This window comes from Camelus dromedarius, chromosome 1, assembly GCF_036321535.1.
Source record: "Camelus dromedarius isolate mCamDro1 chromosome 1, mCamDro1.pat, whole genome shotgun sequence".
Lineage (NCBI taxonomy): Eukaryota > Metazoa > Chordata > Mammalia > Artiodactyla > Camelidae > Camelus > Camelus dromedarius.
Genome location: NC_087436.1, coordinates 16,265,963 through 16,285,818, shown reverse-complemented (window position 1 = coordinate 16,285,818; position 19,856 = coordinate 16,265,963). Strand labels below are relative to the sequence as shown.

The 19,856-nt window shown below is 33.8% G+C and overlaps 1 protein-coding gene across 5 annotated transcripts in view; it reads right to left on the bottom strand.

Annotated features, from left to right (window-relative positions):
* The window catches only part of LRBA (LPS responsive beige-like anchor protein), a 620,799-nt gene that overhangs the window by 166,100 nt on the left and 434,843 nt on the right, over nt 1-19,856 (bottom strand). For all 5 annotated transcript variants that reach the window (XM_031464854.2, XM_064490742.1, XM_064490851.1 and 2 more), the window contains exons 42-44: nt 18,798-18,900; nt 8,503-8,618; nt 3,906-4,018 (exon numbers count right to left, since the gene is read on the bottom strand). In XM_031464854.2, coding sequence (XP_031320714.2) covers nt 3,906-4,018; nt 8,503-8,618; nt 18,798-18,900 — 332 coding nt within the window. The remainder of the gene's footprint in view (nt 1-3,905; nt 4,019-8,502; nt 8,619-18,797; nt 18,901-19,856) is intronic.

Below are 19,856 nucleotides of genomic sequence, written 5' to 3'. Positions count from 1 at the left end.
CTTCATAAAGGAAACAGTTTTATACATGCAAAGTACAATTTTCAAATATCTGGTATGATTATTTCACTTAAAATAATGTAGTTAATTCTAAACTCAATTATTTTTTAGGTACTAAGGTTTATTTAATTCTATATACTTGTTATTTTATGCTTCCTTTTTTTTTTTAATTACAGCCATCCTAATGGGTGTGAAATGGTATCTCATTGTGGTTTTGATATGCATTTCCCTAAAATTATTAATGCTGAGCACCTTTCCATATGCTCATTGGCCATTTGTATAACTTCTTTTGAAAACTGTCTATTCAAGTCCTTTATCCATTTTTGGATCAAGTTGTTTGGTTTTTATCGTTGAGTTTTAGGAGTTCTCTATATATTCCAGATATTAATCCCTTATCAGATAGGTAAACCCTACAAATAATGCTTCCTTTTCAAACTGAAAACTCTCTTTTAAAAGTGAAAAAGGAGACAGACAAACTTCTACAATTTCTTAGTTCTTTATACCAGGCACCAGAAATATAGAAATTAACACAACTAAATCTTTCTATTCATGATTTCCCTTAATAGGAAACACAGAGAAGAATATGCAAACTTATAGTAAATTATGCAATGTATTATAAAAGAACTACACAGAGTACCAGGAAGTACAAAATTTTAGATGAAGGAAAGAGCAACAGCAAAGACACAGGAGGTGAAAGAGAACACGAAGCACTACAGGATCAGGTGACTGAAGCACAGATGTGGGCAGAGGAGAAGAGGTGGTAATCACAGAGGCCACGGCCAGTACCTAAACACCACCATTTTGTCATGATGAAAATGTTACCCTCTGTGTTGACATCACTGATGGCTGCTGTGACTGGGCTGTGTGAAGAAGCAGATTATATCCTGTGGCTACAGATTAAGAGTTACTCCCAAACATTTGTAATGTTAACCAAGCCGGGGCAAGAGGGTGGGCCCTGGGATAGGTAAAGAACAGAACACTTTTCCCGTGACAACAGAAAAGTGGAAGTCCTTGGATTCCATGCAAAGGAAACTGGATCTGGTGAGTGGACTGGTCCCTGCAGAAAGTAGGCAGTGATCCTCAGATCGAGACCGTGAATCACTTAGATCCTTGTACTTCTGCTACGATTAGGTATTCAGTAGAACTTTATTTAAATACTTCACTATGGTCCAAAACGGATTTGAACGAGTTAAGAGAAACGACTATGTATATTCCTGAAATAAGTCAGCACTAAGAACAAGAAGTCTGATGTTCTGAGAACTTTAGAGTTACGTAGAAGGATGAGGGAGCAACAATTCTTGAAAGTACAGGCAGGGGACAAGCACAAAGAATGTCCAGGTGGGATCTGTGGAATATACGGACATTCTTCAGGTACTGCAAGAAATTTCTAAAGTAAGAGCTTTAAGAAAAAGATTAAACAGATGGGAGCAAGGACTCAGTACTCCTTACACATTAAAGGAAGTATTATCCTAAATTTAAATCGGAGGAATCAGTTTCAACTCATGATATATTTCATCTTAAATTTTTTCCTAGGTCTCTTTAAAAGGGCCTAGAAATAATGACAAATCTGGTAGCAACAGGCACAATAGACCAAACTGGTTTTTCAGATATTATTACCCTTTAAAAAGGTTCCCGCTAGGGTTCCCTAAAGAAATAAATGATTCTAGAACTAGACCAGAAAATGTGAGGGTCAAGACAGGAGCACCTTGTTACACCAGAGAGCATGGAAGTTTTCAAAGACTACTAAGATTACATCAAAATGACTCAGGAGTAACTTGAAGAAGCTCTCCATGGTCAAGGCAGGAACAAGTGATCATTAATAAAAATATTAACTGCAGCAGAATGAAACATCAAAAATACTGTAGTCTATGAGTTCATAAAGATATATATTTTTTAATTAGGTTCCATTGGAGGGTGCTAGGAACCAATTCATTGTTTTAAAAGCTGGCATATAAAAAGAATCATTTATCCTGCCTTTCCAATCTGAGGTACTATTGAAAAACTTAACAGCAGATGAATGGAAGTGTCTCCTTAGAGAATGATTCCCAATAATAAACGAAATAAAAGTGACAAAATTTAAATATCATGATTTTGCAATGCTTACTAAACTAATGAGTCCAGGCATTCAGTATCAATGGCTGTTAATATGACAAAAGAAAAGTAAACTAGATATTACGTGTCCTTTGACAGAAGAATGCAAAAAACTGCCTAAGAAGCAGTCTTGCCAAAAATATCTAATGTGAATTCTCTGAACTCTGCAACCACCTACCAATTTATGAGAAATATAGAAGACTTGTTTAAACCACAAAGAGGTAATAAGTGAAACCCACCGTGTGAGAAAATATACAAGACAGTGTGTTTCTTCAGCTAAAAAATCAGAAAAAAATTAAAAACAAAAGAGAAACCTACTTAAAAAGAGACTTAAGAGATTTGTCAGTTGATTGCAATGTGTGGTTCTTCTCTGGATCCTGATTGGAATAAACAAACTAAATAGAATTATAAAAGTTGTAATTCAATTGGAAATGTGACACCGACTGGGTATTTGATAATAAGAAATTATTGTTAATATTTTAAGTTTGCTAATGGTTTTATGGTTGTGCTTTAAATAGAGTTTTCAGAAGTACACATTGAAATATTAATGAATGGAATGATATGATGTCTGGGACTTATTTCAAAGTAATAAGAGAGGGAGGGAAAGAAAATGAGAGTAAAGATAAAGTAAGAATAACTATGAGTTGATAATTATTGGAATAGAGAGATTAGTACATGAGAATGAAAATATATTATTATGCCATTTTGTCTACCTCTGTATGCGCTTGAAATTCTCCATAATAAAAAGCTAAAAAGAAAAAAAGAGATATACAACCCTATTTTTTATCACAAAATGATGATTCAGGATATTCTATTTATTAATAATCCAGGACAGAAAAGGAAAGTTCTTCAAGAATACCTGAAGACATAAGAAAATACTTAAATAAAAACCAGTATGTATGTGTATATGTATATATAATGTAATTATTCCTTATTGATATATGATAAATTAGGGCCAATTTTCATTTTGTTATTTACACGTTTTACATTTAAAAATGCAACATACTTAAAATTAATTTATTAGAACTTGAGGGAAATGTCTTATATGTTTTGTTAATGACTTCATTTCACACATTAATTGAATGGCAGGCCCTGTGCTAGGCAAGGGAGAAATAATGGTGACCAAGAACTCTATGGGGCTTAGTGAGGAAACAGGAAGAACCAAAACAAGCAGGTAGAAGAATATGTAAAATGCAGGGCATTTTAGGTGCTCTGAAAGAAACAGAGAGCAGAATATCAGGGAAGGAAGGTGGTCAGGAACGGTCCCCACGAGGAGGTGTTGCTAAAGGACCGAGAGGGTCAGCCACTCACAAGGTAGGGAGACGAACATTAATGACAGAGAAGGCAAAGCTCTGAGTTGGGCAGGGTGCGTTCTGCGTTCATAAGTCAAGAGGTGTCTAAGCACCGAATTTATACAATTCAAAAGTAGGTTTAAAGGGGGTCCATCTTGTTCTGGTGAGGAATGGATCAGAGAAGGGCAAGAGGTGGAGGGTTAGGAGACATGGAGCAGTGAGGGGTGACTTGTCTTTTCAGAGGAGTATGGTGAGATGTTTCCATGATTTTCTTCATATCTTTTACCAAGTGCTAACACCCTTAGCAGAGGTAGATACTGTACTATTAAATGCACATGGAGAAAAAATATAACTATTGAGTTTACCATGCATATTAAATGTTTCAGTTTTAAATGTGAGAATAATTTTTAAAAAGTATATTAAAGTTAAAATTATACTAAAATATTTTTAAATGAAGTAAAAGAAAGATAATCAAATTTATTTTTATATGCAAGATAGTATTTCTGATGAGTACTAAGAAGTTACCTTGGACAAATCTCTGAAGTTACTTGGCAAAGTAAGATCCAGTTCTTCTGATTCATAATTAGTAATGACCCAGGGAAACACTGGATACTGATTTAAGTCATTGTAACTCCGTCCTGGGAGAGGGAGAGCAAGTCATTCTTAATTTAGAATAATAAAATGAAATGATAAACATTTGGGAATACACTTTACAAAAATAACAAGAACAACAATTTTGAGTGCTAGACATTGTTCCCACAGCTATCCGTTCACTATTTAGTTGAATTTTCACAGTAACCCTACGAAGTTATTAGTATCACACTCATTTTACAGATTAAAAAATTGAGGCACAAAAGTTTACATAACTTGCCCCAAATTATGCATCTAGTAATGGTCAAACTATGTTCAAATCTAGGTACTCTGTGCCCACATTAAGTTCTTACAAATTATACTTAACTATTTGTATTAGTTGAATGCGTGCACCAAATTAAATAATCTCTACTAAAAAGTTTAAAAACAATTTGCAATCATAGTTTTTCAAAACCAGCATCCTTTCTCTGCCATTCATTAGCCAACCAATGAACCAACTCATCAACCAAGTTCAGGTGACTTAACCCCTGTGGGCATTCATCTGTAAAATGACGAGGCTATTCTAAATAACTCTCAAATTTCTGTGACAGCTTTCAAATTCTATGCTTCTCTGAAAATGATGGACAGCATTCTCAATGTTGCTTACCTCATTCCTAAATACTGCCACATACTCTCCTATGTTTCTTCTAAATTAGTGACATTCAATGACACATTTAGGTCTATAAAAATATGAATAAAACAAAGGATGAGGTAGCCTATCCTGTAGAAACGGCAGTTGTCTGGATACTGCCACTCCAGGGAGGCTGCAGAGTGGATGGCATCACTCTTTCAGGAGTAAAAATGTTGGTTTTTGACTCCATTTTACTAGCCTATGACGTACTTTCATTTAGATTTAACATGAAGAGAATTTTATGGCTAAAATATAAGAGAGACAAGTACAGTAATGTTGCTGGAATTCCCTTCTTATCGTGTATGATATTCTATTGTCTCCAGTTTTTTCCAGTTCTCAAATATGTAGGGATGTCATATAAACATACAGCCAAATATTCCAGTAGCTCTCCACACAGACCCTTGGTATCTAAGCCTTCCCTACAATTAGATGTTTTTAACTTTTTTTTTTTTTTCACTCTATTCATCATGGGCTTCAAGAACAGAGTTCTTCCTTGACTGACCTGGAAACAGTCCTACAAAACCTAAATAACTAGGACAATTTTAATTCAGAGGTAATGATGTCACTGCATATTTCTGTTAATTTTAATTTCTGCCAGAAAAAATTACTGAACTTAACAGCAGAAAGCAGTCTATTTTGATGCCCTTTTTCTCCTTGATTTTCTTCTTCTGATTGAGATGTTGGTAAACAGTAAAATCCTCATTCTAGCCTATCTACTCAAGTTTATAGTACCTACAAAAAAAAAAAAAAAGAGTATGCACCTACTCATTGTGAACAGACTTCTACTAATTAAGTTAAATTCAGAATATAGTTACTGAATGCCTACTGACTGTCTTTTGGGAAATGTGTCATGATACCATGAGAACCTGTATGTATCACAGACAATACTTTAAAAAAACATTAAATAACAGGATACTCTACCCTAGCTTCTAGTGCATATAAAAACCATCCAAAACAAATGATTGAGTCTTTAAAAAGAACATCCAGGGGATACATTTAAAAGACATTGTAGGCAGAGGGGAGGGTATAGCTCAAGCAGCAGAGTGCATGCTTAGCATGCACACGAAGTCCTGGGTTTGAACTCCAGTACCTTCTCCAAAAATAAACAAATAAACCTAATTACCCCCACCCCCTGGCCAAAAAATGAGTAAGTAAATAAAATTTAAAAAAAGACATTGTAGGCTCACTAAAAGCTATTTGAGAGCAGACCATTTCATAAATGCTTTCCATAATTATCACTGCAATCTACAGGTTAACTGATTTACCACATGTAAAATATGTCCATTTAAACTTGCTATATAGTTTCCTGTCTCTACTACTTAAAAATTCTTTCAGTCACTAGTTATATAACCCCCGCTAAAATCCATGTAACTGTTCAAACTTTCTTCATTCCTTTCCCTCAACAGACTGTGAGATGATCATCCTCCTCACTGATACATCTTAGACTTCCTCAGTGTGAGCCCTGAACTTCCAGTTCTCCTTGATACTCCCTCTTCTCCACGTCTCTAACAGCATCTTTATTCTCTGCAAGGTGTAATTCTTCTGTCTGAGCTCCTGAACATACCTCCCTCATAACTTGAATTGTTAGATTTTCCTCTCTCTTCTTCTTTCATGGTTTCTCTCCTCTGCCTTAACCCATCTCCCTTTACTATTACACAAGAAAGCTGTAATCTGTATCTAATGTTCTCATTTAATCGCCAACCATTCCGGCCTTATAATCAAACTTTTTTGCTTGTTTTGAAAATGAACTCCTATAAAGTAACCAGTAAGTTCTAAGATGCCAATGCCAAAAGCATGGCCTGTACTCATTCGTAACTCTCCCCTACCTCTCCATCACATTTGGTACAGTGGCCAAGGCCTTTCTTTCCCCATTTCCCCTTTCCCCTTGTGTCTCAATATGTTTGCTTTCCCTTAGTCCTCCTCCTACTAAGTCTACAACCTCTGGGATCACTCATTTTCTTCTCTCCTTTAATAATTTGCCCTCCTTTTTGTCATGCTCAAGAGCATTCCCCAGACCTTATCTCACTGCTTCCTGTATCACCTGGCTTGGTACCCTCAGCTCTCCCGGTGATTTCCTCTCCACGCAGGTGGAATTCCATGTCCTACCTCTAAGTTCCATATCCCCTCTTTTACTTATACTCCAACAATTCCTTTTGATATCTTATCTTGCATGTCTTGCCAGCAACAGCAAAATCATCATCTTTCCATAGATTAATTCTTCCAACTTCTTTTTCCTTTAATGGCATCACACACACTTCCAGACTAGAAGCCTGGAAGTCTTTTCTGACACTTTCTTCTCATTTACCCCCTACATTCAAGTCAGCTGAATGTCAAATGGTTTGTACCTTGTACATTCTTATGTTATCTAATCCTTTGTTTTAATTCCTACTGTCGCCTAATGCAGGCCTTCATTACTTTTTACATATATTTGCTGCCTAACTTTTGCTCTCTGCCTAGACCCTCTCCACCTCAATTTATCCTTCATATTGCTTTCAACTTTACAAACAGTTCTGATATCATTCATTTGTTCAAAAACTTACAAAACTTTCCCTGTGAATTTACTGCTAACTTTCAAACTGACAGAAAATCTTCCATAAGAAAGTCTCCAGACTACCTTTCTGGTTTTCTTTTTCATTATACCTTTATGAATATGTATTTTATATGCGCACACACACACACACACACTCCCTACCATTAATTGTTCTCTACCTATACTTCATTTCTTGCAATCTTTAAAAAATTTTTATTTATTTATTAATTTGTTTTTGTTTTTTTGGGGTGTGAATTAATTAATTGATTGATTGATTTTTTTTTTTTAGAGGAGGTACTGGGGATTGAACCCAGGACCTCGTGCAAGCTAAGCATGCGCTCTACCACTGAGCTATACCCGCCACCCCTGCTATCTTTTAAGTTCACTTATGCCTTCAGTTTTACACAGAATGGCTTCTAATCTCCCAGCCACCTGCTCTGCTAGCTAAAGTAGTATCTATCCTTACACAAACATGTCATGTTTCCTGACTTTTTTGTTACTCCCACCAACTGAATGAACGTGATACAATTGCAGCCTCTCTCTGCCCTTTTAATCCTCATGGAACTTCGTATCTCTTATTGAATCTGGAGGTGTTTCTTGCTCGAGAATCACAGAAATGCTCACATTCATACTTAAAATAATTTCTATGAGAGTAAACAGCATGTCTTATTCTCCTTGTATTTCCTTTGTGCTTCAAATATAAAATGTGTCAGCCCATTGAACTGAATCTCAAATGTCTCCCAATTGTATTCCTTCCTTTCTTTCTTCTAATTTTCACATATGAAAAGTAATGACACATTTCTATTCTTTACTTTCTTTCAAAGTGAACAGTTTCCATGGATGATCATCAGTAATATTACATGATTACAGACCTTGTACAGGACCATTTAGTTTTCAGATTTTCACATATGGGTCATAATATAAATATTCCTTTACTTCAAATTTTTACCCACAGTTTTCTTTTCTCTATGTTGTATTTCATTGTTTCATTACATGATATATTACTAATTATGTTATTAATAGGTTCTTAAAATTTTATCTGGTTTTTCATTCCTACTATTTCACAATGAATCCATTCTTCCTATGTTAAATAGTTGTACATTTTCATTTTATATTTTTTAAAAAGTGTATACCCATTTTTAATTTCTCTCAAGTAGCCAACTGTTCATGTACAACTGTAAACTCTATTATCAAATCAGTCTTGATAAGGTATTACTGTAGTAATAATGAAAATAAAAACAGCCTATTTATACTAGTACTGAAAAGAATCTAATCATACCACAATGAATAATTTATCACTTGAAATAAGTCAACATCTGAGCTTAAATTACCTGCTATTGTGTTGAGAAACATCAAGTACTCAAAATTTGAAATCTCTCTGTGTTGCCATCGCTGGGTCATATTAGAAACTTTAAAAAGTTGACGTGGACTAGCTAATGAGATACGCCTGCAAGAAAAAGAATTTGACATAGAATCAATTTAAACTTCAGATTAACTATATTATAATAATAAATCATGAATATCTGTGCTCATTTAAAATGGCAGCTGTATTTTTCTGAGAAGTTCTATCCATGTTATACTAATGAATCCTAGAGATGTTTCGATTGACAATTAATGATAAAACAAATGATCTGGACTAGCGACCGGTCTACTGTCCATGTTCTGTTCATTAAGGTAAGCTGTCATTATAAAGCCATTATAATATCTAGGCTCCATAAATGTTGATTAATAATAGTATGACTAATAATTCATACAAGACATAAAAGGAATTCTATTAACTGAGAAATGCATATAAAATTGTATTCACATCTTTATCAATTTTAATAGTCATCTCTTAAAGACAACATATTTGTACATTATAAATTTAAACATTACGTTTGCATACCCACTGTAACAGGGGAAAGAGGATTCTAACTCTAGGTGTTTATTCATGGGATAGGGTAAAGGTAAGAGAAACTATTTTTTTTTATATAGCTTAATAAAAAACCAAGTTTTCTGTGTTTTGTCAAGGCAATGTAAATAACAAACGATACAACTGACCAATACCAAATAGGTGGCAGGATGAATTATTTCATTTGGAGCCCAGAATCTCAGAGAACTATGCTGTCACAGTTCTTCTTACCAGTGAGGACAAGGTAACTATTTTTTTTAAAGCTTTATTTACAAATGGATAATTTACATACCATGAAATTTACACTTGTAGGTGTACTATTCAACTACTTTTTAAAGTAAATTTCTAGAGTTGCACAATTATCACCACAATGTATTTCAGAATATTTTAATCACTACAAAAACTTGCTTTGTGCCTTTCTACAGTTAATCCCCATTCCTCTCCCCAGCTCTAAGCAACTATCAATCTGCTTTCTGTCTCTATAAACTTGCCTTTTCTGAACACTTAATGGAATCATACATCATGTAATCTTTCGCATCAGGCTTCTTTCACTAACTATGATGTTTTCATCCATTTGGTAGCATGTATTAACAGCTTTCTTCTTTTGATTGCTGAATAGTATTCCATTGTATGAATACAGAATATAACACATTTTTTAAATCAATTCACAAGTTAATAAACATTTAAATTGTTCAAGTTTTTACCTGCCATGAAAAATGCTACTAGGAACATTCATGTACACTTTTTTGATGAACATTTGCTGGCATGTCTTTAGGATAGTTTCCTAGGAGTGGAATTGCTGGGTTGTATGTTGAGTTTATATTTAGCTTTTTGAGAAAATGCCAAACAGTTTTCACTTATACATTCCAATAAGCAATGTAGGATGCTCCAATTTTTCCACATTTCTGCCAATACTTGCTATTGTATATTTTGTCATAGCCATTCTGGTCAGTGTAAAATGGTATCTTATTATAGTTTTAATGCACACTGTTGAACATCTTTTCATGTATGTATTAGCCATGTTTATTTTGTTTGAGGAAATGACTATTGAAATGTTTCCCTCCTTCATTAGTTGGGTTGCTTCTGTCCTATTATTGAGTTACAAAAGTTCTTTATACATTCTAGATATAAGTCCTTTATTAGATACATGATGTACAAATATTTTCTCAGTCTGTGACTTATGCATTCATATATTTAGTGATGTGTTTAAAGCACAAAAGTTTCAAATTTTGATTAATTCAATTTCTCAATTTTTGTCTTTTATGAATTATGTTTTTGGTGTCACATCTGAGGACTCTTTGCTTAAATGAAAGTGATGAAGCTTTTATCCTTTATCTTATTTGAGAAATTTTTTAGTTTTAGATCTTAAATATAGGTCTATGATATATTTTGAGTTAATTTTTTGTGAATAGTGTGTGGTAAGTGTTAAGTTTATTTTCTTGCATGTGACTATCCAATTGTTTCAGTATCATTTATTTAAAGATTACCCTTCCTTCACTGAATTGTGCTAGCATCTTTATTAAAAAGCAACTAACCATAAATGCAAGGGTTTATTTCTGTATTCTGAGTTTAGTTTTATTCATTAGTATCCCTATCCTTGTATAAATGCCATACAATATTGATCACTGTGGATGTATGGTAAGTTTTGCAATTAGATAGTGATAGTCCTCTAATTTTGTTTTTCTTTTTCAAAGTTGTCTTGGCAATTCTAGATCCATTGTGTTAGTTTCTCAATGTCCAAAAAAAGTGTACTAAACTTTGATAGGCATTATGTTGAATTTACAGATCTGGGGAGAAAGGACATGGCAATCATGTTGAATCTTCTGATCCATGAATAGGGAATGTCTCAAGTTACTGATGTCTGTCTTTATGTTCTAACAGTCATGTTTTCATTTTCACTGCAAAAATTGTACACACTGTCATCTAGGAATGACGATTTCCCTTTCCAATCTGAATGCCTTCGGTTTTCCCCTTTCCTTCCTTTCTTATCACACAGGCTGAAATCTTCAATTTAATGTTGATAAAAGTGATAAGAATGGAAGACTGAAGTCTTCTCAATCTTAGAGGAAAAGCATTCAGTCTTTCAGCACTGAGTACAGTGTATGCTGTGGGGCGTTTTGATGGATGCTATTTATCTGTCTGTAGAAATTCACTTCTATTCCTAGTCAGTTGAGAGTTTCTAGTCACGAATGTGTATTAAATTTTGTCAGATGTTTTTTCTGTGCCTATTGAGATGATCATGTGGTTTTTCGGTACAGTATTCTATTACACTGGTAGATAACATTAATTGATTTTCAGATTTAAACCAATTTGCAATTCTGTGATAAAATCCATATGGCTATTTCATAATCCTTTTTATATATTGCTAGATTTGGTTTGCTAACATTTTAAAGGATTTTTGTGTTATGCGTTCCTTAGGGATATTGGTCTATAGTTTTTTCTTGTGATGTCTTTGTCTGGCATTGGTATTAGGGTAACATTCACCTCACAGAATGAGTTGGGAAGTGTTTCTTATTCCTCTGTCTTCCGGATGAGTCTCTGAATTTTTAATATAACTAGGTAAGATTCACCAGTAAAGCCATCTGGGACTTCATTTTCTTTGTGGGAAGATTTTTAAATTACTAATTCAATTTCTTTACCTGTTATAGGTCTATTCAGCATTTTAATTTCTTCTCGACTCAATTCTGATAATTCTGTCTTTCTAGAAATCCATCTCACCTCAACTGTCTAATTTGTTGGTCAGTGTTGTTCAGGACATTTCCTTCCGATTCTTTTATTTTCTATATGATCAGTAGGAAGTTTTTTTTTTTCATTTCTGATTTTGGTAATTTATGACATGTCTTTTTCTTATAGTTAGGCAGTTAAAGTATGTCAATTTTATTAATCCTTTCCCAGAATCAGCTTTTCTTTAATTGATCTTATTTATTGTTTTTTGTTTGTTTTTCATTGATTTCTGCTGTAATGTTCCTTATTCATTTCTTCCTACTTTTTTTCCATTTAGTTTGCTCTTTTAATTTCTAAAGGTGGGACCATAGGTCACTTGTGTTATATAGGCATCTCAGGATTTCAGATATAGGTATTTAAAGCTAAAAAATTTCCCTTAAGCACTACTTTAGCTGCATCCCATAAATTTTGATATGCTATAGCTCTGCTGGATACAAAAACCTGAATCACTGCCCTTCCGAGTACCATGGGAGGAAGAATTGCTGGGTGCAGAAGTGGCCCAAAGTACCAAGGACTATTTTGAAGAGCTGCAGCAGCATTTGTGGAAAGAAAGAAGCTTCTAAGCTCAGGCACTCTAGAGGCAGGGAGGTATGTAAGGGAGAGAAACTGGCACAGACCCTGGAGAAAAAAAAAAAAAAAAGAAAGGAAGAAAAAGGAAAAAAGGAGAAAAACACCCCCCACTACTCCAGTCTCCCCGTGTAGCCTTATCTCTGCCTCATCCTGTACTTCACACCAAGCTTCAAACTGCAAGAGAAGATGATTCGGTAGCTGTTATAATCCCTGATTACACATGTCTAACACTTGGTTAGTGTTTCTGCAGGGGAAAAAAATGCCTGAATCATGTGACAGGGTTGGGCAAAACTCACAGTGAAGAGAAAACTAAAATGAGGCTGCGGGTAGAATCTTTGGGCCAATTCCATGTACCAGTATGGCTTATGACCGGTACTGATGTGCACATGCTTATACAGTTGGGTACTATAAAGTGTCAGAGAGAATATTCCAGATCAAGAAGAGCTACAGGTAGAAAAGTGATAGTAGGGCTAATTCTGTCATTTGCCATCGGTAGTAGGTCAGGATTTAATACAAGTGTCTCTACCCACATCAGTCCTATTAACAACTCAGAAGTCTCACACTCAAACCAGAACCAAGAGAGGCAGCCCATAAACTGCAACCAAATTCACGGGCCTGCTGGCCAGCTAGAGCTTGTTGACACCGAATGGACGCACTCCCAGCACTCAACCCCCAGCAGTCAAAAACTGCTGATGCGATAAGTAAGTGCCATTTTTCAGCCAATGTCTTACTGATTTGTCATCAAATCTTATCTTCTTTAAATACTGTCATCCTTTGGCAACACCTTTTCCTGGATTTCCTAGTTTTCAAGCCCGTCCTGTTTTTGTTTTTCTGTTTCATTTACCTAACATTTCAATGCTGCCCTTCCCCAGAACGTAGCCCCAGTTCATCCTACCCACTCTACAGTCTCTCCCCAGATGACTCCATTCCCTCTCAAGGCTTCAAATTTCATCTAAATGGTAATGATTCCCAACTACCACACTTTTCATTTGAGATCTTGATATACCTTCTTATATTCAACTTCCTATTCAACATTTCAGTCTGGACATCTCTCAAGGGTTTTAATTTCAAGAGATCTGAAACTAAATTTCTCCTTTTCAGTCCATTCACCTTCTCCCCACAATCCTAAACCCAACCCCAACCCCAACCATTGGGGGAGATGGGGGAAGGACACATACAACTACTCCTTCTCCAGTGTTCCCCATCTCAGTCAGTGCTACTGGGCCATTCAAGCTGAAACTTGGGGAGACACACTGGACACCTCCATTTCTCATACTCCAAATTTAACTAACCTTCAAGTCACATAAACTGTATCTCCTCAAAGCCTCTAAACAGGACGTCTGTCTTCAACTACACTATCAGCATCACATCTCACCTCAATTTCTACAATAAGCTCCCACCTCCAAATTGACACTCTCTTCCTAAAATTACTAAGTGCCAGTGATACTTGACTTCCAATATTCCTTAAAATATTGGAAGATCCATCTTGTTTCAGGGCCTTTACACATGCTATTCACTCTTTCAAAGGTTAGCTGACTCTATTCCTTCAAATCAAAAAGTAAAAGTCACACAGGAAGACATTTTGGACCACCTTATCCAAAGCATTTCATCTCCACTCCACTAATCAGTATCCCAACACCCTAAGTACATCCTTCCTGTCACACATTTTTTTAAAATTTTATTTACATATTTGTTTAAACATCTTTGGGCAAGACGATATCTATGTTGTACATTACATGACTGAGACATTCTAGGTGTTAAAGATCTGTTTACATGACTGACTCAATAAATTAAGACTTTTAGCTTTCATTAACTGTGGGAAAACATTACAAAAAGTTTCTAAGTATGATAATACGTATTAGGTGATAGATAAAAGTATTTTTTAAAAAATAAAGGGATAATCAGTAGGAAAAAGGACTTCTTATTAAGATAAGGAAATCTACTATGCCATTTTGAGCTGCTTCCTCCTGCACCCTGAAGTTCCTCATTAAATTATAAAATTACCTAATCAAAAGCTTTACTGGCATTGTAAAGCAACTACTGCTAATAATTCAGAAGGGCCTCTTATAAAAGTTGTAACCTGTTACATGTCCACAAATTCTTTTATACTTTCTCTACAAGAGATGAAGCTTGATTTTCCTGCCCTGGAGCCCGGGCTGGGTTTAATAACTCACTTGTAACAAGTATAATGGAGCAGAAATGATGGCATGTGATACTCGAGGTAGGTCATAAGAAGACACTGGGGATTCTGCCTCATTCTCTCTCAGATCACTTGTTCTGGGGAGAGTCAGCTCCCTTGTCACGGACACACTCAAGCAGCCTATGCAGTGGCAGACTTGGTAAGGAACCAAGTCCTACTTACAAGAGGCATGGGAGCACATCCTCTTGGAAAGCCCTCTGGCCCAGAATGACTGCAGGCCCTACTAATATCCTGACTGTTATTTGTTGATTCTATTTCAACTGCATTTGTCATAAGATACAAACTTAAAAAACTGAAATAAACACTAATTAGAAACAGCTCAAATCAATACAAACTTAGGTATGCTAAAAGTAAACTAAGTTTCTACGGCTAATATGTTTCAATCAATCAATAGAAACATCATACTATTCACTCTTTTCCTAGTTCTTAAATTAGTTAGCTAAATTGTATTGATGATGAGTTAATATCTACTAAGAAAGAAAACAATTAATGGTCATTCTCTTTAAAGATAGCCAACTGACTCCAGCACACAGGCAAGAGAGGCATAACCCCACACTCTCCCAATTCCCTGTGCCGTGAGATGCTTTGGCATTTTAACATTCCTTTCAAGTAGTTATTAAGTTAATTTGAACAATATAAATACTAGTTATTAAGTCCATATGTATACACAAAGTTAATATTTGAACTCTGATTTAACAGAGGTTAAAGATAAAAGTTTTAATTAAATATACTGTAGTTACAAAATCCTTAACATATGGAGTTGATATTTATATCAACAGAGAAAAAATTGCAATAAATACGACATACAGCAAAGTCTAATCAATTTTTATCAAAATGATAAAAACTTTTTATCTGATTTATCATACATATTAAATAATGGTACTTTTGAAAATGAGTATGTAATGAGCACTTTTGTAACTGAGATATTTTAAATATAGGGCCTATTTTTGCAATGAGATAAGATTGTTGAGATAAAATTTAATAAAACAACATTTACCAAATTTAAGTGTACAGTTTAATCAGTTTTGGATATACCTATTTCTATAACCACCATTACAATCAAGATATTCTGCAAAATGGTCCCCGGCATCCTTTTGCAGTGAATTCCTTTGTCCCTGGCAGTTCCTGGCTCCTGGCAAGGATCTGCTTTCTATCACAATACAGTTTTGTTTTTTCAACAATTTCACATAAATAGACTCATAGCCCATGGCTATAATGTGTGAAGGCCACGATGCCTCCTCACTTCTTTTACCTAGCACGATGCTTTTGAGATTCATCCCTGCTGTTACATGTATCAGTAGTCAATTCCTTTCTATTTCTGAGTAGTGTTTCATTGCCTGGATGCACTACAATCTATTGATCCATGCACAGTTGATGGAACTAGAAATGTTCTCAGTTTGGAACTGTATGAATAACAGTGCTATTAATATTTGCTTACAAGTGAATGTATGTATATATATTTTCAATACTCTTGGGTAAATTCCTAGGAGTCGAACTGACAGGACATAAATTAAATGTATATTTAACTTTATAAGAAGACTAGCAAACTTTCCAAAGTGACTATACTAATTTGTATTCCTACTAGCTTGGTTCTAGAGTTCCTGATGAAGTGGTCTGTTTTTTTCAAAAAGTCATATAAATAGAATCACACAGTATGTGGTCTTTTGTGCTGGCTTCCTTCACCTAGCATAACACTTCTCAAATCCATCCAGGTTGTTCCCTGTAATAGTAGTTTGTTCCTTTTTACCGCTGAGCAGTATTTTCTATTGGATGGATGGATATATGATAATTTGTCCATTCACTAGTTGATGACCATCTTGGCTATTTCTAAATTTTTTGCGATTATAAATATGGCTGTTATAAACATTCATGAACAGGTCACCACATGAATAGGCCTATTTTCTATTCTCCATAGATGCCTTTGAGTGAGACTACTGGCATATGTGGTAAGTTTATGATTAATTTTATATGAAACCGCAAAACTGTTTCCAAAGTGGCCACCACTTTACTTTCCCATCAGCAACATGTGAAGCTCCAGGTACTGTGCATTCTTATTAGCTCTTGTTACAGGTTTTTAAAAAGTCATTCTAACAGTTGGGCCATGACATTACATTGCAGTTTAACTGGCGTTTCCTCGATGACTAATGAATGATGTGTGGCACTTTTTCATGTGTTTGATATTTATATCTATTCTTTGCTGAAGTATCTGTAAAAAATCTTCTGGTTTTTTTTTTAATAGGTTGTTTGTCCTACTATTAAATGTAGGAGTTTCTTTTTTTTTTTTTTTTAATAGTTTTTTAAATTAATCTTTAAACTTTTTTTGTGGGGGAGGGTAATTAGGTTTATTCATTTATTCTCAGAGGTGGTACCAGGGACTGAAGCCAGGACCTTGTGCATGGGAAGCATGCACTCTACCACTTGAACTATATCCTCCTTGCAGCAGCTTCTTATATATCCTTTATATAAATCCTTTATCACTTTTAAGTTGTACAAATATATTAACTCAGCTGATAGCATATCCTTTCATTTTCTCAAGAGTGTCTTTCAAAAGCAAATGGTTTTAATTTCAAAGGTCAATTAATGATTTTTTTTTCAGTCTTATCTAAGAAATTTTGCCTAACTCAAAGTCACAAAGATTTTTCTCGTATTTTTTTTTAGGAAGTTTTACATTAGCACTTATGTTTAGGTTATGTTATGTTTTGAGTTAATTTATATGTTAGGTAAAGGATGAGGTGGGGTTTGTAGGGTTTGTTTTGGGGGTTTTTTTTTTATGTGTTTGTATATATGGATATCCAATCATTGACAACCATTTGTTGGAAAAACTATCTTTTCCCATAGACATAGATTGATATCCTTGTTAAAAATCAAAATGATCATTTCTGTGCAGGCTATTTCTGGATGCTATTATATTCTACTGCTCTTTAAGTCTATTTCACAAAACACATTAAGTCCTGAAATCACATAGTTAAAGTCCTCCAACTTTGTTTTTCTTTTCCAAATTGTTTTAGTTACTCTAGATATTTGCTCCACTTAAATTTTAGAATTAGCTTGTCAGTTTCTCAAAAAAGGCCATCTAGGATTTTGAATAGAATCGTTGAACCCATAGATCTGTTTGGAGAGAACTAACATCATACTTATATTGAGTCTTTCAATTCATGAACATGGTATGGTACAACTTTCCACTTTCAGGTTTCTTTAATTTCTCTAAACAATGTTTTACAGTTTTCAAAGAGCAAATATTAATATTTTCAATTTTATCTATAGATGCTTAATTTTTTGATACTATTTAAATACTCTTTAATTTCAATTTCCAATTGTTCATTACTACTATATAGGAATAAAATTACATACGCTACAAAATTGCTAAACTTCGTTATTAGTTCAAACAGCTTTTTAAAAAAAATTTGCAGTTTCCTTGGGAATGTACACATTAAGTCATGTACATAAACTAAAAAAGACAGTTTTATTTCTTCCTTTTCAATCAAGATGGTCTGTAGCTTCCTCTTCTGGTAATGCCTTGCTGTGGATTTGGAATTCAGGTAATGCTGGCTTCTTAGAATGACTCTGGAAATTTACCCCTCTTCTCTATTTTCTGTAAGAGTTTGCCCAGAAATAGTATTACTTCTTCATTAAACATTTGACAGAATTTGCCACTGAAACCATGTAAGTGAGGAATTTTCTCTGTTAGAAGATTTTAAGCTACAAATTCAATTTCCTCTATAGAGCTATTAAAGTTACCTATTTCCACTAGTGAGATTTGACAGTTTGTGTCTTTCATGGAATCTGCTCATTTCATCTAAGTTGTCTAATTAAGGGGCATAAATTTGTTCATAATATTTCCTGATTTTATTTTTAATATCTTTAGGATCTGTAGTGATATCCCTTCCTTCATTCTGATATTAGCAGTGTATCTTTTTTTTTAAGTCATGTGTAGATATTTATTACATTTATTAATCTTTTCAGAGAAATAGCTTTCCATTGTATTGATTTTTCTTTATTGTTTTTGATTTCTTCTTCATTAAAATTCCCTTGTTTATTACTTTCTTTTTTCAGCTTAGTTTGCTATACATATGTTCTTCTTTTTCTCATTTCTTCAGACAGAAGTTCATTTGACTCAAAATATAACAATACACTAATAATCATCATTTACTATGAAGCACAAAAGGTCATGCATTTCAAAACACATAAGAACAAATATTAATATAGGTTATTTTCCATATTTATTTCATATAGAACAGTACCTGGTTTGAGGCAATCCAAAACTGGTTCCAATACCAACACGAGGCAGATAGTTAACCACTTTCTTCACTGTTGCAGGGTCTGGGAAGTTGAACATCACAGCAACTATGAAAAATAATTTTTAAAAATTAGAATAAAATATGGTTTTCTCTCTGGAAAACTGACTTCTTGGTCTAATAAAATGCTTACTCTTAGTTCAGGTATCTATTAAATAGAATTTTTACCATATTACTTTTATTATAGTATATATCAAGTTCTAATATTAATATGCCAGAAATGATAGTCATTTACTCATAAACTATCAGATAGTTCCTTCTCTAAATACTGTCAGAAGTTATATCAACTATTGCTGCATTAATGTGACATGATGTTGAGATTTTATCAAGCTACAATTTTGAATGTACAGAATTGAATTTTTTATAAGTTATAATATATATATATTTTTAAATATATCTATGAATTTCTATAAAAAACTTTAAATTTTTAAGTTTATATACTTAACAATCTAATACCAAAAAGGCTACAAATATAGCTGTTAAATTGTTGGTTATATTGCTAATGACGAATAGCTTAAGAAATAATTCTCTTTACAATGTTTATGTTTATGCTTTATATGTTAATATAATTCAGAACAATGTGTGACTTGAAGAAAAAATTTTTCTATGATTAATGATTAAATTTAAATGCTTTCTAATCATTGCTATTTCAATAATTACACATTTTGAGACAATCAATAAGTGTACCTCATATATATAAGTATATTCAAAATATAAATGTTAATTTACAAGTCATTTATAAAATTTTATCCTTCTTAAAAATATGAAAATATCAAAGTCATAAAATCATGATAGGGAATTTAGAAGATATTAATTTGGTCAATCTTGAAATTTTAATTATATTAATTTCTATTTCAGTACCATAAATAATCTACAAGTACTCATCAAGAAAATGATCCTTCTATCTAGCCTAAAAAATACTACAAACCAAAACATTTCATCGAGGTTGGTGTAGTTTTTAAACACTGGCATTACATCATGTTAGGTACATTTTGGGTAAGTAAG